General features: G+C 36.0%; 3 protein-coding genes across 6 annotated transcripts; 1 reads left to right on the top strand and 2 right to left on the bottom strand.

Moving 5' to 3' along the window:
• Positions 1 to 678: 678 nt before the first annotated feature.
• Positions 679 to 5,467, top strand: LOC125215753 (protein BREVIS RADIX-like). Of its 2 annotated transcripts, none has more exons than XM_048117287.1 (6): positions 679 to 1,024; positions 1,771 to 1,918; positions 4,266 to 4,600; positions 4,673 to 4,802; positions 4,873 to 5,183; positions 5,262 to 5,467. In XM_048117287.1, exons 2-6 carry the CDS (start codon positions 1,811 to 1,813, stop codon positions 5,341 to 5,343), a joined length of 966 nt encoding a protein of 321 aa, XP_047973244.1. In that variant the 5' UTR covers positions 679 to 1,024; positions 1,771 to 1,810; the 3' UTR covers positions 5,344 to 5,467. The 2 variants fall into 2 exon arrangements, with proteins under 2 accessions (XP_047973244.1, XP_047973243.1); XM_048117286.1 differs by having other exon boundaries at positions 679 to 1,030.
• A 283-nt stretch (positions 5,468 to 5,750) lies between these two features.
• Positions 5,751 to 12,747, bottom strand: LOC125212583 (cyclin-dependent kinase F-4-like). Of its 2 annotated transcripts, none has more exons than XM_048112790.1 (19): positions 12,597 to 12,747; positions 11,295 to 11,553; positions 11,157 to 11,205; positions 10,489 to 11,054; positions 10,332 to 10,410; positions 9,703 to 9,771; positions 9,544 to 9,633; positions 9,320 to 9,458; positions 8,977 to 9,079; positions 8,832 to 8,884; positions 8,676 to 8,742; positions 8,368 to 8,476; positions 7,545 to 7,610; positions 7,389 to 7,457; positions 7,219 to 7,282; positions 7,005 to 7,142; positions 6,711 to 6,742; positions 6,523 to 6,604; positions 5,751 to 6,266 (listed from the first exon to the last, which is right to left on the bottom strand). In XM_048112790.1, exons 4-19 carry the CDS (start codon positions 10,494 to 10,496, stop codon positions 5,923 to 5,925), a joined length of 1,512 nt encoding a protein of 503 aa, XP_047968747.1. In that variant the 5' UTR covers positions 10,497 to 11,054; positions 11,157 to 11,205; positions 11,295 to 11,553; positions 12,597 to 12,747; the 3' UTR covers positions 5,751 to 5,922. The 2 variants fall into 2 exon arrangements, with proteins under 2 accessions (XP_047968747.1, XP_047968748.1); XM_048112791.1 differs by having other exon boundaries at positions 5,751 to 6,263.
• Positions 12,748 to 16,949: 4,202 nt separating this feature from the next.
• On the bottom strand, positions 16,950 to 21,272 carry LOC125214535 (probable methyltransferase PMT20). 2 transcript variants are annotated; one of them, XM_048115602.1, is made up of 8 exons: positions 20,918 to 21,272; positions 19,721 to 20,022; positions 19,481 to 19,629; positions 19,199 to 19,394; positions 18,603 to 18,813; positions 17,818 to 18,493; positions 17,663 to 17,740; positions 16,950 to 17,552 (listed from the first exon to the last, which is right to left on the bottom strand). In XM_048115602.1, exons 2-8 carry the CDS (start codon positions 20,000 to 20,002, stop codon positions 17,330 to 17,332), a joined length of 1,815 nt encoding a protein of 604 aa, XP_047971559.1. In that variant the 5' UTR covers positions 20,003 to 20,022; positions 20,918 to 21,272; the 3' UTR covers positions 16,950 to 17,329. The 2 variants fall into 2 exon arrangements, with proteins under 2 accessions (XP_047971559.1, XP_047971560.1); XM_048115603.1 differs by lacking the exon at positions 20,918 to 21,272 and adding an exon at positions 20,142 to 20,263.
• Between the last annotated feature and the right edge of the window lie 944 nt (positions 21,273 to 22,216).

The raw sequence follows: 22,216 nt of genomic DNA, 5'->3' as shown, positions 1-22,216 counted from the left end.
GACAGTAAACATAAAAGACAAATGCTCTTCATTACACAAGAAATTATATTGAAAACTTGAAATCATATGCTTAAATAAAAAAAATTTAGGTAATAATGGTGAACATATTTTTTGTAATTTGTATAATAATGAATGTTGTGAAGGTAAAATAAAAACAAGAGCTATTAAAAAATGAAGATAAGTTACATAATATGTGGATAATTATTGCACACTTCTAGTGGATTAGTACTTATATTATTCGAAAAAAGGAATATAGAAGCCATTATTGCAAGACTATGAAACAAGAAATCAAGATTTCTTTAAAATTAAAGGGAGCAAATCGTTATTTGATTGCTGATGATCTTTCAAAATCAATTATCTTAACTCCAATCCCAAAAAAATTCGAACCATCATTGCCATTTGATCCACATCCATCCAACATGCATAATCCCATGCAATGGGACGGGTCCACGTGGCGCGGCCGCAATGCACCCGCCACAGGAATTGGTGGATCGAGACAGGTGGGCCCGCTTTGTCCACCTCAATCACCACACCCAAAAATTGACCCCTAACTGCGAATGTCTATATAAAAATAGAACCAATTCGCCTGCACCTGGGTACACTTCGTCGGAGCGCGACGTACAACTCCTCGATGCAATGCCCCGCCGTTAGTTGACGGCGGAACCTAACGCCGTCACGTCTCCCACCTATAAATACCGCGATACAACGTCACACTTTGTTTGTTACTCTCTTTTTTTTGTCTCCACACTCCTCATTTTTTGTTTCCTTTTATGCACACGAGAGAATACAAATATTCACACACACAAACACACAGTAGCAATTTATAATTAACGCTGTTTTTGAGGCGTGGAGAAATTCCGGCGGCTTTCGCCGGAGAAAATTGTGCATGCGGCGGAGAATGAGAGGCTCTCATTCAATTTCATCATATCTCTGTTTGATTCAGCTTTTGTCACCGATTCATTGCTGGAATGCATTGAGGAACTGAAGATTTCAATATATTCACTGAAAAATCCACAGCTTTTCGGTAAAGGTGGCCTCAAATCTCTCTCTCTCTCTCTCTCTCTCTCTCTAACTATTTAGTGGAAAATTAATTCACATGCCTTTTTTTTTCAAGTGTCTGAATTTTTTATTATTTTTTAAATAATTGGCACCAAAATCATTCCGAATTTTTTGTTATCCAACTAATATCATACAGTATTAAATTTTAAACACCGAATCACAGATATTACATAGCTACCAACTTCGCTTTATATTAACAAGGAATAATAGAAATGAATGATTATTATGCTTAGTTGGGTTTGTGTATTAAAATTTAATGTGAGAAATTAAAATCTGGATTTCTTTATTCCTTGTGTGGATGAAAGCGGGGCGCAGAGAAGGCCACTTTGCAATTTCTCTACATTCAATTATTGGGCCTTTTTATTAAACACACACCACCTACTACAATACTCTATTCATTGCCACATTTTGTTTTGTTTGACACAATTTTGAATATTTTTCGTCCCTAATTTATGTACTAGAAAAAGATTACTCCATATTCAAATATTTGGGAATGCGTGACTGAACTTTTCCCTGTTCTCTCTCTTTTTTGTGTACTTGCACATTCAATGAGAGAGCAGAAACTCCATGAAATTGATTTAGTTTAGGAAACTTCTCAGTTTGATTCTCTTCCTAAATTGGATGTGTTTCTCATATCCAGTCAAAGCCTTGTGGGTTCAAATATCAAGAATTTAAACAAACACAATTGTTCACCAGCAATTTTCACTGCAGGTAAAAAGAAGAGAATATAAAAAAGAAAAAAGACAAGAAAATGCTGACGTGTATTACTTGCTCAAAGCAAACAAGGGAAGATGAGGGAGAAGAAAGCTCGCGTGGGACTCCCAGTACCAAAGACGCCGTCAAAAGCCTGACCTCGCAGGTTCTACTCCTGCCATTCTGTATCTATAGTTTATATCTACATAAATGAGGCATGCATACATACTAGACTCTGGCTACCTATTGTCTAGGCTCTACTATTTAATTTTTTATTTTTTAATCTATTAAGTTAAGATTTTTGACTAGGAATAAATTATATGCATACTCAACGTGTGGTAATTTGTTGTTTAGTGAAGAAAGTGTATAAATAATTTTAGTTATTGCTACTTTCCACATCAAATGGTGGTACCCACTCTTAGTTCTCTTTTGGGCCCATTGAAAATATAACTTGATTTTATTGTTAATTTTTGGGCCCCTTGTTTTGCTGGCCCACTTGTAGTAGGATAGCACTATGGGCAAAACGGTCCTTTTGCTAGGATTTCTTTTTCAAATAATGAATTTGTATTTTTTAGCCAAATTGCCGGATAATCATGTATTTTCGTCAAATTCTTGTTCGTCCCGCAAAATTATGTATTTTTGTCAAATTGTTATGATTGATTTCAAAGTTATGGGACTGACCATAATTTAACTAATATTCATGATTTTTCTAGCAATTTGCCGGAAAAAAATGAAACTTTAATAAAATACCTCGAGCATGTCAACCCAACTATTTGCACCTCAGGATAGATCATAAAACTCCATAGTATTTGTTCGTCTGAGATGTCTTTTTATCCAATCCGGAAGTCGAAAACAAGGTTAAAGCCAAGGGATAATAATAGGTCAGAAATTTGGAAGTTGCAAAAGACAGCAACTTAAATTGAAGGGAGACATGGTCACGCCACACCTTGGATCATGTGTCCAAATCTTGGTCCCAACATGCTACGGTCCTCCCTTAATTTTCACCCTTTTTCAGCTTCCCCATATGATATGTTCATGATTTCAAAAACAAAATTAATTAATACACTAGACAAAATATGCACAACACTGATATATCATATTTCCACATTTGATAAAGGGACATATCAGGCGTGGGAAAATTCATCTGATGGTGTAAAGTTGTGTATTGTCCCAAAAGTGTACTAAAACTTGTGACCATTCTTGATATCATCCATAGCACATTCATCTCAACTTAGGTGTAATTCTTCACCTTTCTCATGATAACTATTTATTCTAATGTGAGAAGTACTAACATAAATTTATTTTCCTTGGATTCTCTTCCCCCTAAGTTAAAAATTAAATGTAAGAAGGAATTGTGTGTCTATGCAATTTATGTGAAGGTCCCCACTGCAACAATGCCAACAACTCTTATGATAAGTGTGAGCAATGTTTCACTTCTTTTTATAAGGCCATTCTTTCATTGGGATCGGAGCCCGGGATCATATCATAGTCTGGAAAGCAATGCATCATGCTTTACTCTTGCATACCTATTTTAGGAAATACTTTAATAAAGTGTCACATGTAATCTTGATCAGTTTTTTCAACCAATATTTGCTACTAGTAATAACATGAGGGGATTATGTTTAAGGTATAATAATTTACTGTTACAAGCTCTTCTTTTCCTTTGCTTGAAGCTTTTTATATCTTGGACTTAGGATATGTAAGAAAACAGTCATAATCCACAAATGTTGGGTGTTTAAGTTTAGTAGCACTGTTTTGAAGTCAAGTATTGTTGTGGGATCTCAAAAAAAGGACAACACTACATGTGTGGAATAGACTCATCCTTGATATGGCCCACGATTGAATTCCTGTCCAAAAATGTGAGTTGTAAAACCTAAAATGAAGGGTTCAACTAAAAGAGATAATTAATGCAGTTGGATAATTAAAATTATCACAGCACTCAGAAGAAGCTCTGTGACCTCAGAGAACAGCTACTTTGTCCTGTTTTTCTTACTGAAAAGGGCATTAACAGCCAATGGCAACTATGTCAGCTTTCTTTTATTGCTAAGTTCAGTAACTCTGTTGATTAGTGTAATAGTACTAGTTGAAAAAATGAAGCAGATTCATTAAATTTATGAAATTAAATATACTTCTCCTACAACCATATAGCTTAGCTGCAGACTGCTGCTGATATTAAATAGAAATCTTTCAGCAATCTAGAATTTTAATTTTATATAGTGGCATCATTTTCTTGAAAATGTGAGGGTGACATGTCTGAATAATTAGTTTCCAGTACTTAAATTCAACAAAACAAGAAATAGACCAAGTTTAAGGAAGCTGTCTGTAGATCCATGAAGTTTCCCAATCCAACAGCTGTAAATGTTACCTAGCATCAAACCTGTCCTTGCAATTTGTCTGTGCCGCAACATGCAGGCAAACCAGACGTTAACTTCACAACATTAGAACGTGTCACATTGACATCAACATGTTCAAGGTAATCTGATTAATCCTCAAATACTTGTTGACATGATTAGATTAAGGATATGGCGTTGAAGGTGTCCGGAAAAGGGAAGCCCGGTGAGGCAGAAGGGAGTTACAAGAAAGGCCAGAGATCGTATTCCGATTTTGATACGATGTCGGATGCATATGCACAACAGCCTGCGGGGAGCACAAGCTCCACTCCGGCTTGGGATTTCACGAGCACAGGGCGCCGCCCTGAATCAAGATTCTCCGCCTCAGTCTCGGCCCAGGTAGTGGTGGAGGACGAAGAAGAGCCTAAAGATTGGACGGCCCAAGTTGAGCCTGGTGTTCAGATCACGTTTGTCTCCCTCCCTGCTGGAGGGAATGACCTTAAACGAATCCGTTTCAGGTACAGTCACTATACATTTTTATCTGCATTGCATTTTTGGCCTAATAAGTTGATATAATATGATGTCTGAAGCCGGGAGATGTTCAACAAATGGCAAGCTCAGAGATGGTGGGGTGAGAATTATGATAGGATAATGGAGCTATACAATGTGCAGAGATTCAATCAGCAGGCTATGAACACTCCTGGGAGATCCGAGGATGGAGTATGCACCCTTCTCTTTTGCTAATCTAGTTACACTTCTAGTAGTTTCTATTGACACGTTGCGAATGCAGAGAGAGTCTAGTTACTCGAAGCTGGGATCTAGTATGGAAAGTCCCGCGATGACTCCATCGCAGAACAAGGAGTGGCCTCCAACACCGAGGTATAAAGACAGCCTCCAAGGCGCTGGGTCAAGTACGGGGAAGGGTGGGGAGATGTCGTCCGTGGAAGCAGCATCGAGGACCACGACCTCGTCCCGAGACGTGTCTGTGAGCAATGCTAGTGACATTGAGTCGGAATGGATAGAGGAAGACGAGCCTGGGGTTTACATCACCATCAGACAGCTTCTTGATGGCACTAGAGAGCTTCGGCGAGTCAGATTCAGGTGAACAAAACTCATCCTTCATATATAGAAAGATAGTCCTTGCATTGAGTTGATAGCTGGTTTGTTCATGTGTTGCAGCCGCGAGAAATTTGGAGAGGTACACGCTAAGCATTGGTGGGAAACTAACAGAGACAGGATACAAACTCAGTATCTTTGCTAAATTCAACTTTTATTTTGACAAAACTAAGTTTATATTATCTAACCCAAAATGTTTGGAACAAGGCAGCTCTTTGGCTTTCTATTAATCTGATTGCGTTTGTAGGTATTTTACCGCTTTGTTTTCATCAAAGAGTATTTAAGCCCATTATTATCCAAATCCTCTTCCATTATTATCATTGTTTTTCTCTAAATGCAACCCACTCGGAAGAAGCAGATCAACTCATTAATTGTCCTTGCAGCAAACATATGCCAATAACACGTGTATAACAAAACATTGAAAAATGGATGCATGGATCTGCGATCTCCCACATTATCATGCATCAATGTATAAATTTAGATCTTATAAAATGATACATGAAATAAAACTTCAACAGAAGGGAAAGAATGGAGTTTTTAAAGCAATGTAACTAACACCAAACATGAGAAATCTTTATTGATCATCACATAAAACACATAAAAACAAAGTCAAACGTACAAGAACACAGGACTGTAATAGAGTCGCGTTATTGGAACACAAATGCCTATAGCCGGCACATTATTATGTTGGCACACACAAAAAAAGCAAGTAGAAGTGTTTTGATCATCCCGCCACCTTCCTGATGTACGCCCTTCCAGGAAGGGCTTCTTGAGATCGTCCGAGGAACTCAGAATGTCCATGCCATCCTCCAGCCTTCATAGGTGGAGGCACAGATGCCTTCGCTGAAGGTGGAGCCAAAGATGACTTTGATAATAAAGGTTGAGGCGCAGACGACTTTGATAGAGGTTGAGGCATAGACGACTTGGAAAAAGGTAGAGGCACAGATGCCTTTGCCATTGGTGGAGGTACAGAGGCCTTTGCAAGTGACCTGCCAGAGCTAACTGTCATATTTGCTAACTTCTCAGCCGCATCCGATACCCCACGTGTTCTCCCATGGTTCCATGCTGCTGTCGCATGTAATAAACAATCAATATGCATCTTACCGTACACAAAAATAGCAATAGTAACAATAAATGTAAAATCCTATCAAAAGCAGAGCACCTGAGCTAATTGTACGGGGGGTACTAACAAGTTAATCTTATTTTCTTGTTTGTGATGGACAGTTAAGATGAAGCAAGAATATATTATGCAATATCAAGCCTGGTCCAGATTCATCAATGTCCGAAAATAATACATTAACAAGGCCAAGATGCATGAACTTACGTGGGCCATTCATTCCAGGTGGTCGATACCTTGGCTGCTGCTTGACAGGGTTCTTTAAGTTCCTATCATTTTTAGGCGAATCCTAATCCACAGATAAAATAAGTTAAAAAAACTTGATGAATGTGTAAAAGAAAAACATAGTATGCGCAAACCACATTAACTAGGGTATAATTAGTATTGCAATGTACCTGATTATTCATATCCAACTTCCTTTGCACACCTGGACAGAAAATACAGATAGGTAATTTCATGTCAGTAAAGACTATCCAAATCAGACAACCCACAAAAGGAAATTTTATATATCAACTTCAATTCAGAAAGACAGGTGTCCAAAATAAGAAAGCTCTCTGTGAAACATATGAAATAAGTGAACTGTCTATAGCTTGGCAGGCCCTTACTCTTTGAACATAATTATCAATATATTATCACAAAAAAGAGAACTTACAAACTCAAAATCAACAAACAGCTGAAACAGTAAATACCTCCTGTCGAGTGTTTCATGTCTAAACCAACATATGCTTGTGGTTTGGCAGAAGCATAACTATTTGAATTCTTTGGGTTCGACAAACTGCCTGAGTATCTCCTACCGCAATTTGGTTCCAAAACTCCTCTTCCTCCAACTGCAATACATATTTGCTATGAGTGCTCGGTTGCCATTATTTTCAATAAGGACTATGGTTAGGAGAATATACTCACCAGAAGGAGGTGTTCTTGTGGCAGCCGCTTTGGGGCGCAGTGATGGTGGAACATAAAAGCAACTCTGTAACATTGAAAAAACAATCGTCGTTGCAGAAGTCCTCAGAGCGTGACTAACATTATTCTTATTAAATACACTCAACAAATTTTTCAAATATCATAAAACCTACCTGAAAGAAAGGGTGCTGAAGAGCCTCCAAGGCTGTCGGCCTCTTGGATGGATTCCATGAACAGAGGGACTAGATATTTCACAAAAATGAAAGCATAAAAGGTAAGTGTTGGCCATTGTATAATGCAGAGTAAATCAATGTGTCTTCAGTACTTACTGTAATGAGATCAATTGCATCCGAACTAACACCTGGTACCAATGCAGAAAGATGGACTCCAGTAACCTGTCATGTAATAGCGACACATTTATGTAAAGACATGGAGACTGGCCATCATCAAAGGTAAGTTTGTTCATTAGTTTAAGTGCATATATAATTAGCTGGAAATAAAGCATATCTTCCAGAAATAATATCACAAATAATATGAATAATTCATACTCCCTCCGTCCGCCATTAGGAGTCCCAGTTTACCATTTTAGTCCATCCGTCATTAGGAGTCCCGGTTCACTTTTACTATAAATGGTAGGTACACCTCACTTTCCACTAACTCGTTCCACTCACATTCTATTATAAAACTAATATATAAAAATAGGCCCTACATTCCACTATCTTTTCTCACCCACTTTTCTTTATATTTCTTAAAACCAGTGCCGAACTCAAATGGGACTCCTAATGGCGGACGGAGGGAGTAGTCAGTTACATACTCCTCCCTCCGTCCCAAAGTAGATATCATACTTTCCTTTTTAATTTGTCCTACAAAAGATGTCTCATTTTCTTTTTTGGAAAAAGTTCTCTCGCTCATTAATATACAAAAATATTTTTTTCTCTACATTTAATACACAAAACATCTTCTACAATCCCGTGCCATCCCCCAAATGTGACATCTACCTTGGGACGGAGAGAGTATTTTATAAGTTCAAATATTCCCGGAATACAGAAAACTATCAGCTTATGATTAGACACTTAATTAACAAAACAGAAACACTTCTCTGACCCGCATTCACAAAATATAACAATACAAACAGGAGAATGAAAAGCTCACCTGGGGGAATTGGTAGTTAATGGCACTAGCAAGTTCAAGACCATCTGACCATTGACTCTTAGTTGGACTGCCAATTACACAGCATATCTTGTATATCTCATCCGCCTCACTACAGAAAGATAGGAACAAAACATCAAGCACCAGAAAATATGCCTACACAGAAAGTTTCCAATAAACAGGATGGAACATCAAGCTCATACTCTGTCACTAACTTATACAGAGCAAGCAAGAGTTGAACTAGGCGAACTTTCCAATTACTAGATCAAGAATAAAAGAGTGAAGGCGCTTTGGCAAAAAGACAATCGTACCTTGAACCAGGAAACAGAGGTCGAAGAGTTAACAATTCGGCCATTATTGCACCCATTGCCCACATATCTGGAAAGCAAACCAATAAGAGAAAATCCATCTTATGCCCATAACTAATACCAAGAACAGTTCCAACTTATATTCTATCAAGTACTAACCAACAGGAGGACCATAGGTTGGAGACTGAAGTAGAACTTCTGGGGCCCGGTACCTGCAACATAACATTCCACCAACACAAAATTATACTATAATGATTGCATAGAAAACAAGACAAGTAAACAGAAGGTAAATAACAATACCCACCAGCGAGTTGAAACATATTCAGTGAATGGAGGTTCTGAATCGACCTCACGAGCAAGGCCAAAATCAGCTATTTTTATTACATCCTTAGACACAAGCAAGTTCTCTGCCACAAGCATAAGAAAAACAAATAAGCCACTATACATACTAGCAGGGCATAAAAAAGTGAATGGCTTTCTTATCGATATATAGTGCACAAAAATAGCACACTGCAGTTAGCAACTAACATGAGAAGCTACAAGTGCACCAAGTGCTCAATTATACTAACTGAAAAGATTAACAAGTTAATATCAACAATCTTCGTGTTAAAAAGATTGTATAGAAAATATCATATAGCGCCAATAACCTGGTTTCAGGTCACGATGGAAGTATCCACGTTGATGTATGTATGCAAGGCCTTGAAATACTTGGAAGCACCAATTTCTCACTTCAGCTTCCGTAAAAAGTTTTCCTCTGTCCTTCATAAGTTGGTAAACGTTGCATTCCTTATGAATTAAAATAAAACACTCATTATATCTAAGAACATACTTTTAAGAAAGCAAAGACGGATGAAAGCAGACATATCCATACCATGTACTCAAACACAAAGTACAAGACATCATTCTCTCTAATAACTTCCTTGAGCTTAATGATAGTTGGATGGTTCATTTTCCTCAGCGACTGCCAACACAGAATGTCATTTATCTGGTGAAAGGTGAGCTATGTAAGCACATTAAGAAAATTTGTCACCTTCACTTCTCTGAGGTTTATGCATTCTTCCCAGGAGTAATATTTCTTCTTCATTTTCTTAATTGCGACCTGTAAAAGATTTTGACAGATGACTTCAAATTAAGTAATGCTCTTATGTTCAAAATGACAAAAAAAATGGTAACTAAACTTTTGACTGATTTTGGCTTGCAACAATGTCATTAAAAAGCTTTCAACTTTCTTTCAGTTGCAACACCCAAAAATTGATGTCACTGAGGCCACATCTTGCACATTACTACAACATTGATATATGCATTTCATGTTTATAGCAGAAATAATATGGAAAACAGCCTACTAGGGAGTAGGGACAAAAATAGAAAGAAAGAAAAAAAAAGCAAAGGGAAAAACAAGGAAGCCATCAGGTTGTGATGCAATAGAAGGTTTTAAATTATCAATCCATGGAATGAGAGCAGGAATTTACTAGGATTCGGTAGCATACTAGAAATTTTTCAAAGCATGATTGATGTTGCAACTCGGTAACTTTACAAGATCTTGAATAGGTGAATGGAATTATTAGAACTAAATTTCACAGTTCAGGAACCTTTTCCTTAAAAGGACCTATGTTCAAGAATCTTATTTATCAATCTATCAAATGATGCCGCACCACATACCACTTCACCAGATTGCTTGCTTATAGCTCTCCAGACACTTCCAAACGTGCCAGTACCAACTTCCCTAATGACCTTATACCTGCATTAACCAACATGACAGATGAATCCACGCTAAGAGAAACTAGAAAGTATAACATCAAATTGCAAACTATCATACCTTTCCATTCTGGTAACTTCAACAGCTCGTGATCACTACTTATTGTAAACGAACAAGAACGAAAACAGATGTATAGATGTTTTTATATATACTCTAGATGACTCTAAACAACTACTGAGGCCTGGCTGAATCAGCGGGATCCTCCATCAATAAGCCCACTCCACTTCAACATGAGCCAAACAATCAGAACAGTGATGGACGGGCTTCACAGCCTTATTCATAAAGTATACCAAATCAAAGACTCCCGAGCACTGATAAGGTGGTAAGGTTGTGGTGCTATATAACATCTTGACACTGATCAAAGTTGAATGATGTTGTGATGTCCATTGACAGTTCCAAGTATTAGATCAGGACATGGAAAACCAAAGCTTCCCAGACATTTTTCTCTAGGGGATAGATACTAAATCTGATCCGCAACCAAATCAGAACACCATCAACAGGCCCATTACCGAGGATACCGAAAGATGACGGATTCTATATACTAACACTCTGAACAAAAACAGTGAAACAGCTAGTAATACTTAATAACACAGTAAACTTCCTTCGAATACTTGCAGACTTCAGTCCTACAATGAGGAGAAAACATAATCTCAGCATTTTTACAAATTACATAAGGAATGTATAATACTCTACTCCTGTCTAAGCAACAAAAAGAAAATAATGGGTACCTCACAGCTAGATTAAGGATCTGAAAAAGGATGTTGCATCCACAATGCACTGTACAATAGAATTGCAGGAGGAGATTATCAGTGAGCCCTGATTAAAAGTACAACCAAATACTAAATGCATTGATGTATGGAACTCACTTGGAGAAGCGGGCTAAAGATTCAACATCTATTTTATTAGAAATACGCATTCAGCCTCCTCTACTAGTCACTTAAAGACAAGCTCCTCACTAAGTGCAATTGACAAAAGAAACAAGAAGAAAACTTCCAAGGACAAGAACCCGCCAATCAAGGACTTCTTGGAATGAAATATCCCAGTGCTGGTAGCAATCTGACCAGAGGCAAACTTGCTCCATGTCCTAGATAATATTAATTGTTCTAAACGGAAATTTGACACAACCTGATAGAGTAGAGAAGAAAATTGGAGTCAGAACTTACAAAATGCAACAGAACAAAGAACAGTAATATTATTTCAATCATAATGACGATAATATAACATCAAAATTACATCCAAGTAATTCATACAATTTGATGAGAGAAATGCATTCTAGACTTCTCTCAGGTATAGGCTTGCTAGCTTTCTTCCATCAACTATAGAGGCCGTTAATACTATAAAATCAAATCCATTATGCTAAATTTGAAGTAATTGCTGCAGCCTGTATTGGCAGTAATCTCTTCATAACACGCACCAATTCTAAATTAACAATAAGCAGCCACGCATTTTACATTGAAGCATAAAAACAACATGAATAAGTTTATCCACATATTCCTATAAGTAATAAAGACAAAAATAACTGATCGTATCCTCAAAACAATATCAGATATGGGGAAATGACAGTATTATTGATGCATATAACAAAGCTACAACAACACTAAAACACAATTAGCATACACGCACATGGATAAGACTACCCCAAAATTCAATACTCTAATTGTCACTATCGTGTTCAATTATCCTTAATCCGCAGACAGCTCATTCAGGTCTTATCGCTTAAAATAATGTTCCACAGACATTAGCATGAATTCCAACGAATATCATAGAAACGACATCGGAACCAAAACGAGGCAAGGCGCATGGTTTAACCAAACACAAAAAAAAAAGAGGCAGAAGAAACGCTCTAAAAGGATTGAGAAGAGGATAATTTCAATTTGAGCTGAATAGCCCCACCATAGCCTAACTATTATCTCAATGATTAAGAAGCGACGAAACAACTATAGAATTGAATAGTAAAAGCATTACCCCGAGATTAAATGATACAATAATCAATCTATCTCAGATCCCCCAACATCAATCCAAAAACGACAAAAACAAAGCGCAGATCTAAACGCATCGCAGCTATAAAATAGAAAAAAAGGCGCAAAAGTAAACAACACCGAATAGTAATTATATATGTAGAAGGATAGAGAGAAGGAGGAAGAGGATAGCGCGAGAAAGGGGATTACCGGTAGAGAAAACGGCATAACCTAAGGAGAAGAAACCCAGAGATGCCACACTTTCTCTCTCTAACTCCTCCCCTATTGTGATTAATTGTGAATTGGGATATTTTTGGGGTACGTAAAATACCATGTGAATTATATTCGGTCTTATATAATGATGGTGATGATGGATGGATGGATGTGATGATGGTCATGACCCATAACAATATGATGTTCGGTAAGAATGATGGAGATGCGAATCTTGGCTTTGCGCCCAAGAAAAGTTGAATAAAGTTATTTCCCCACGCGGTGAAGGAATAGTTGTTTTCTTTTATTTTACTTATTTTTTTCCAAATTGGAAAATTCTGTTTTCCTTTCTAGGAATGATAAGGTATTTTTCGATTATATTGTTGGAATGAAATCTTAAAAGATATTTGGATGCATGGTATTTCATATAATTAGATTTGTTTTTCTAGCTTTTTTTAAAATCGTTTAATAGTATGTCAATTTAGAGAATCGTAAAAAATTTAATTGTGGCTTAAATGAGACTAAAATGGGATTGGTATTATTGCAAAAATTGTTGTTAGAATGAGGCTTATTGATTTTGGTAGCTGAAAATTTAAATTGTGATTCAAATAACTTAACATTAATTTTGCTTTCCTAATTTTAGTTGTCCTTTTTTTAATAATCAAAAGACTCAGCCCAAAAAATAGTGAGCAAACAACCTGAAACAACTCAATCTAAAATATCAAACGTATAATGTGTCGATACAAAATTAACAACCAACAAAACAAAGACATGCAATCCTTCCAAATAAGTACACCAGCATATTCATACAATAAGCAAGGTAGTTGAACAAAGCACAAGCAATAAACCGAAGGCAACGCGAATGTCACCTCTTCAATAAAATTTTTATTGCATTCTTGGTCCTAATTGTAGTAGACTAGTATTCCTTTATTGAATTTATTCAAAATATGTACCAATAACCTATCTTAAGAGAATGTATTGTGGATTGAATATATGAATTTAACCTAATTGATTAAATACACATGATAAACCACTATTTAGTGGCATTAATGCTTGATTTGTCAGCAACTAGATATTTAGCTGAAGTTATTTCATTCAAAAGTCAGCTAATTCACCAACTGCATCTAACTTCAATAGACTCTATAAACATGTTATAAAGCAACTGTTCACCAACACAAAAAACACATTCAAAATTCCTTCATAATGTAACAAGTTATTAAAGTGTGGGTAGACATGTGAAAGATAAACAATACTCATGTGGTGTATTGATAGAGATATAAATCAAATTAATTCTCAACTGTTTTAAATAGTATATACTTTCGACTTTTAAAATTGTGACTCGATTGATATTTTATGTATGTAATTCTAAAAAAACACTATTATGAACATATCTTATAAATTTATCCACTCATCATGGTATTACATTTCTTTCGAAAATCAACGTGTTACTTTTATATTTGTACATATTTAAGCACATTTTAGGTATGAATGTCCTACTTTTTCTGTTTTAGACGTTGCACTTGCCAAACATATAATGTAATCCGAGTTGTCCATTTCAAAAATAGAAAATGATTTATCTGTGCATACATATTAACATATTACATGCATATTTTAGTAATGAAACACAATAGTACAAAAGGTATTATTTGCAATATAAAAATAGAGATAGATAGAAAGGCAGAAAGAAAACTTCTTATAATATAACATTCCATGTGGCTAAGAATATACAACGGAAACGCAACCATAGCCACCTTTTTCTTCTAGTTGGTCATCAACACTTATAAAACAAATCAGCTTGGTCCCGCCGCACATTATATATCATGTTTGTGTAGATGTGCATGAGAGGATTTGATTGTAGGCCTTAAAAAGACAAAAGAGAATTTATTAATAGACTAAGATAAAATTCAAGTCGGGTCGAAGGGTAGTCCGTTCCTATTGTCAGTTTATGAGGATTTGAAAATTTCATTAAATTCGATAATTCTTAAGGGTCGAAGCGTCTTTTGTTATCTGTCCAATTACTATTACAGGATAATATTATCGTATTAAGTATGTCTTTTGATGCTGCTGATGACGACATCTTTATTCATTGTTTTATAAAAAAATATGTTCATTTATTTCAGATTATATTTATTTTTTCCAATAAATCCAACCTATAAATGCATTATAGATTCGCCACCAAATTGGACTTAATATATATCCTAGTAAGGTAGAGTAAAATTATTACGGCCATCCCACTAGAGTATTGAAAGAAATATGCACCATTACAAGTATGAAAGTTAAATTCATAAATAATGAGATGTATATGGATACATATGTAAGGAAGTTAGGTCATGATAGGATGAATTATTCCATCTTATCCCACATTCCGCGAATAGAATTTAGCATGCTGGTGTGGGGGAATTGGGCATCTCAAGAAATGACTGATAACTAAATAAATAAAATTCTAAAAAAATGGATATTCGAAAGATGTGGTGTTTGGTGGGACGATGAAGTGTAATTGCAGAGTGCTGCGGTGGCGCCACGTTATTGCCTCTATTCATTATCTTCAAATTTTCAATTTTTAAATAAAATAATATTTGTAAATTCAGCTATCAAATTACAGGGCATGTGAGAATTTCTGGAATGGATAAATAATTAAATATAATAGTAAATTGATTTTATGTTTTGAGAAGGATATTGGTATAGAAGGATTGTGCTAAATTGCTAATTAATAGTACTAATACTACTGTAATGAAACAGACTAATGATATTCATTCATAGATATTAAAAGAATATCTATCATAGAGAAAGATATTCATAATAATTCTTGGTTGATGCTTTGAAGGCTGCTTCAACTTTTAAGCAATAATAATATGCTAACAGCTACTTTTGCATCATTGTCCTTCGAATTTTTAATTGTCGTTGTCCAGTATAAGTCGTTTTTTCTAATCTATTTTATTCCGTCTAATATTATATGAGATTTATTTTTGGAACACAAGATAAAAAAAAATATTTACTAATTTAAATATAGATAAAATAAAGTAGTACAATAAGAAAGAATAAAGTGGAGTAAATTAAAAATAAAGAATAAAGAGATTATAAAATTGTTTATAACACAAGCTGCAATTATCTAACAAGATTTTAAATGAGCTCGAACAAGAACTAGAATAGCTTGGTTCATTTAGAGCATTGGTTAAGACAACCTTTTCTTTTTAATGGTTAATGATGGAGCTAAATTTGGATGGTTTAGTTAGAGGTGAATGTAAATCTTGACTGTGACAGTCGACTTAAAAAAAATATGAGTTGCAGGAGCTTTAGTGGATTCTTGACAAATTCATGAATCATTGAAGGAACTTTCTTATAATTATTATAGTAATATCAAATTCAAAGATGTTGACAGATTAGCTTATTTAATCTTCACAAAATAATATACTTGACCTTCTGTGAGGAAAAACGATGCTGTTTTTTGGTTTGAGTTGGGTATGTTAACATTTGAGATTTTAGTAGTATTGCTAATTTACATGTGTTTTGGTGTATTTGTCATAGGACAGATGCATATGCAGATTAACCCATAATGTCATTAAAATGTCGACACGATAAAATTGAATCTTCCGGTGTAAATTTTGGTTAATACTACTAACAAAATAAAAATTCGAGAATGGGCCAAACAGATGGCTTGTCAAGATCCAGATATGCAAACTGATCCATAGTCCATTGTTTTTATTTTTATTTTTTATATTAGAAATTTAGAAATTACTTTTTATTGTATAACGGGAAAGTGTCATGATTATTAATTATTGTATACAACTAATGATCGAGCAATAATGAAGTGACCCGACAATGTGATAGAATAATTAAGGTTATGATTATTTAATTTGAAAATGTTATCAAAACATATACTCTCATTTTATTATGTTGGAATTTTTTTTGTTATCGAACAATTAGTCGTTTTTTTATTAGTATTTTAAATATAAACTTTTATAAGGATATGAGTATTATTTTTATAGGCCAATTCGGCTAATATTTTGATAGTAGTGTATTATGATGTGGAATTTTTTTTATCTCTCTCTTTTTTTATACTATGATCTGAAATCTGAATTACCTCACCGTTTTAGAAAACAAAGTAGAATTTCATCACATATGAAAGTTGAAAATTACACTCCTACTGCAAGATAACAATAACGACAAAGTTACTACAATAGAAGAGATTATATGAAGTCAATAATTTACTAAGATAATCAATTTAGAACTACACCTTAATATAATAAATTGCAGTGTTTTAAATGTCACTTGCGTAAAATGTCATTTTCACTACCGCATGAATAGATACTTCAATACACATAATTGAAACTAAAAAAAGATATAACATCTCAATAATGTAAAAAAAACATAACACTAAAAAATAAAAAACTACTAGAAATTAATAGTTTCCAAATAAATAGATAAAACAAACAAAAAAAAAGTTTTGGCCGCCGATTCATACTTCAAGCACCCTCAACAGATTTCACAGTTTCATAAGGGTGAAGAAGTAAGATGGAAGAAGAATACAATCCACCTTGAAAAGAATATATATTAAAAAAAAAAAAAAGAAGCACTAATATATTAGACCTTGGTTATTCAATATGCTACTTCTCCTCCACCTTGGGTTGAAAGATTTGATCAAAATGGCAGTGTAGAACTTGTCTTTGTATTGATAAATATGATGTATATGTAAATATGCTTCCATTGATCCCAACTCATCATTTCTCAAAATATCATCTTGAGCTCTGCTTAGAGGAATACCACAGCTTCTTCTGGCAGATCAAGATCTTCTCCTGCTCCACGCCGTACTCTGTTTCTTCCTTCCGACAACCCCATTTCATCCCTTTAGCCAACGTCGCCACAGCATCAACGAAGTAGCTTGATTCCCGGATGATAGCATACCCATTGGGACGGAGAATCCGATCCATCTCCAGCAGAACATACTTCATCTCACACCTACCATCAAACACATGGTACAACAAGTTTTAACATTAATTTGATTAATGTAAATAAATGATGAAATTTTACTACAAGTTTAATGGTAGTGTAGTCTAGGCTTTGCTTACCTATGGCTTTCAGCGGTGAAAAGTCCATCGAGGTGAAGAAGATCGTATGTACGAGGATAAGTGGAGAAAGCTTCACACCTAAAAAGGGCAGATCATCATCAGAACAAAGGTGAACAGATTAATATTTTGATTGTATGATGCGAATGATATCGTACCAGTCGTGATAAGTTCCGATCAGGCCTCTGTCGTATACGACGCCAAGCGTGTTGGAAGAGTAGGAGGAAACGGTATTCATCACCCACAATGGAGCATCGATCAAAGCAGCAGCAAAGCCTCCATACAGAGTGTTCATGTCCATGACATTTCTGATCTTGTCAGTTCCAATGGCAGGGACCAACTTCTTGTAGTGCTTCGCCCTTGTCTTCCATTTGCTGTCATCGTGCTTGAAAGCACCATCGCTTCCACCACGGACATCAGAGACACGCTCAGGGGCAGTGTGCAACCGCTCGGGCCATTTGGGAAGGGATTTCAGTGCTATCTTCTTGTACTTCTGGTCAGGAACAACGACACAGGGCCGGATAGGAGTGTACCAAGCAGAGTCTGGTTCAGTACCATCGTCACACTTTGGGGGGTACGTGTCTGGGGACTCGAGCTTCTTGTAGCAGCTACTGTCAGATAATTTCTGCCAGACAGCAATGTCATCTTTCTTGTTGTACAATTTGAAACACATAGATGTTAGAAGCTCTTGCAGCTTCTCATAATCTGATTTCTGCTCTTCAATGGTGGTGTTCCATCCCTTCCAGTGGTTCTCGTAGTTTACAGGTGGGCCGGAAAGAACCCAGAAACCACCAGGCCGGAGGATACGGTGCACCTCTAAGAGATAAATTCCACCTGAGAATGATAGCAAGTGCAATATTCAGTGACTATGTTCGACCAAGACAAAAGAAATGGCTGCATATAATGGATAGGACAACAGAAAACAAAGGAACTTCTGACTTACCAAATTCAGTCCATGGAATGAGGCATCGAGAGCAGTGTGCCATGTCGAAAGAGCTGGAGGGAAAAGGAAGTCTCTGTGTTGATATGATGCCCAGAACTGCAGGAATTCCACGTTCTAATGCAAACTGAACTTGGGCTTCGTGGTTATCTCTAGGGGCCAGAGAGACTGTGAGAATACCGCGATCTAGTAAATCACCACCCCAGCTAGCCACCTAAACAGATCATGCGAGAAAGTTAGACAAATTGCTATGCCATTGTATAAGTGAAAAAACTAGGGAAAAGATTAAGAAAAAAAACACTTAATCAAACAGAGGAAGACATCTCAACAAGTAATAACACAGAGCGGTAGAAGTCAAAATAAGTAGCTGTTTCAAACATAGGAGTTGCATCTTTAACTATTTATGAATGATACAAAAAGACTCCACGAAAATCAATTTGTTCTAAAAGAGTAATAATAAGATAATTTTACATCAATCGCAAGAAACTAAGCCAGCAGTGGCCTCATTGATCCTTCAAGGAAACAACACAAATTGATAAACCAGACTTGCTACATATACTAAGCAAGCATGCTGTTGAAGAATATAAAATCAGACTCACCCCACATCCGGTATCAATGGCTGTCCGAACTGTCCCATCTTTCATTCCTGGGATCAAGGCCTGCATATGATCAACATATTCACTGACACCATTGGGGAACATAGTGCCACCACCAGGAAAGTGGAACTTCTCTCCTTCCTTCTTCAACCAATGCTGGTTTGACTTTTGTTTATTGATCCAATCATATGGCACATTTCTGAGAAGATCAAAATATCAAATATGTCAAGTTTCCAACAGATACGAATACCAGAGTAGTGCTGAGCAATAAACACTGAATATTACCTGTACCAACATTCATCCTTGCTCTTAGGCCACCTAATAGGCAACTTGTAGCCATCGGGAGGCGGGACTAAGCAGTCCTTCTTCTCAAACACAGGAGGGCAATGGCGCTCCATGAAGGAAAGCCGGTAGAGACTGAACTTCCTCCACCTCTGCAGAAAGCATGACAATATCACAATGCCATTCACAAGTAACAAAATCTCATCAATAGAAAATGAAAAGACTTCAGATAATGAAAATCACCCTAGGATCCGTGCACGGGGTGTAATCTTGGAAATCTGCAGGGCATTCGTCGAACTTCACAGCTTTGATCTGCAATGCCCCTGCAGCTGGAATTGCAGCCTTTTCCTTTGGATTCTCAACCGCCTTAGCAACCTCGTTGGTTGCAAACTTTTCCTTCTCCGAACAGAAAATTCCACCCAGGTAGAATGAAAATCCACACAGCACAACAAACATTATTGCCATGGGAACTTTCGTAGAATTCTTATCATGCTGAAGAATCGGTTTTCCATCCTTGTGCTTCATTGTCAAGAATTTTCTACAAGCTGCACAATGAGAGGAAATCAATGATCTGAGAGATCTAAATCAGCATCATATTGAATCCTCAGATTAATGATACATGCAAGCAAATGATATCTATTCTGATAAAATCAATAAGCAGCACCTCAACTATGCTATGGATCTTGAGAGAGATAATTTACAACATTATCCTCAAACAAATTCCTAAGTAAAACAGAAACATGAAATTTTTAGTTGATCCAATGGATTTTGAACTGACTTTAAACCTTGAATAAAATACTTGAAGATTTGACAGCAATAGAGACGCTTTGGATTTTTATGTGCATGATTTTATATTTTGCACATGATTGGGCCCAATCGCTTTATGAATTCAGCCGACTTAGTAAGGGCCCCCTCCACCACCAATTCAGAAAAGGAAACCAATTCAATCAATCTCACCAAACTTGAACATGCAAAATCAACAAAAAGAGGACAAAGATATAGACATCAAAGAAAGAGAAAGAGTGATGAAAATCGGTACCAACAGCTACCCTTAGTTTCTGTGATTCAATGATCACTCTCAGCCTAACAAAACCAGAGAAATTAAACCAAGTGAAAAAAACACACCCGATTGAGAACACTGAAGTACACCCTACTTATTACGGAAATTACCCAAAAAACTCAATCTTCACACCGAATTAAATCTCTAACTACAAATCATTCACTTCAGATTTACCAAAATGTGCAGTGTCCAACTCAGATCTGCCCGTGCAATGTAGGCCAATATTTTCCCCAAATCAAACAAAAATACAGAAACGAATTGATAAGCTAGTTCCCCCAATTTGCCGAAATGGCACCCTTCAGAAACAGAGAATGATTGGAAAACGAAATGACAGAAGTAAAAACAAGCATATATGCAGAGATCAGCAAACAAGCAGCTACCTTATGCAAAACAGGATTGGATTTGAGTGTGCGAAAATACGCACACCTCTGCTAAAGAGAAGAACTCAGTGCACTTTATACGAATCCAGAGACTGAATTTGCAGAGAAAAGGAAGGAGAGAGAGAGAGGATCACAGTGAAGTGAAGAAAGGGTGAAGAGAAGTGTTGCTGTGGCCTCACACAGTCACAATAAAAGAGTGATAGATATAGAGAAATACATGTGAACGCATCTCTCTATCACTATAGGTTATAGTAACTTTTTTACTATGCCGTGTGCCTCGTTAGCTGTCTTCTTTCTGGTCTGCTCTGTATTTTTTTATTCCCAGTCGCTACCTTCCTTCTTCTTTCTTCCTTCTCTCTCTCTACACTTTTCGATTGGTGGATTCTCTTTCCAACTGCGGTGAATCCCACGCCGTAAATATTTAAGCAGTGAGAATTACGGAAATGTGTTGAAATTCGGTGTATTTACTGGTAATTAAGGTAAAAATTGGACCAGTGATAGAGCGACACGTAAGTGAAAAAACGAACTGTGCAAATGGGCCGGATTTGTCGGTAGGATTTTGTTGAAATATATACGTAGCGGGGCCCGCTCATATCCCCAATTATTAGCCGTTCCGTTCTGTTCAATTTTTTACGCTGCTTCGAAAATGTTAATAAACGAAAAAAAGAAATATTTTGTGAATATATTTGTTTGATTTGAATATAGGTCATGGCAAGCAAGTATTGCACTACTATGCGAGTACTGTGAATGATGCATATTTAAATAAAATAATAGTAGTAGGGATCAGGGACATAACTGGAAGAATTTAATACTATTATATACGGAGTACATTTTTATTATTGGGTTTCCCTATGTAATTATTTCAAGATTTGGGATAAAAGAAATTAAGATACGATAGATGATTGACGCATTCAATTTATATTTAAGCATGAGTAGTTTACACCAAATAAGGTGTATCATTGTTTACCTGGCAAATTAACTAAATTTAATGATATGCATATTTTACTAAGTGCTTATTATCTTATTATTTTAATATTTTATAAATTACTGCCGGCATCATAAATATAAATTTTGGGTAATTTTTTAGTCATTTATTTGTAGTTGAGTACACAATCAAATAAATTATATTTTTATTTTATTTAGTACTCCAATTTATGCATTAGATGAATCGATTAGTGATTGTACAAAATAATACTCACACTATATTTCTCCAGTGCTTTCAATTTAATAATTTTATCTTCTTCGAATTATAATTTTATACGATGAACTATTAAACTCAGTCGCATGCTTTTATTACTC

This window comes from Salvia hispanica, chromosome 3 (genome assembly GCF_023119035.1).
Source record: "Salvia hispanica cultivar TCC Black 2014 chromosome 3, UniMelb_Shisp_WGS_1.0, whole genome shotgun sequence".
NCBI lineage: Eukaryota > Viridiplantae > Streptophyta > Magnoliopsida > Lamiales > Lamiaceae > Salvia > Salvia hispanica.
Note: the sequence above shows the minus strand (reverse complement) of the source record. Positions and strands in the feature narration are given on the sequence as shown.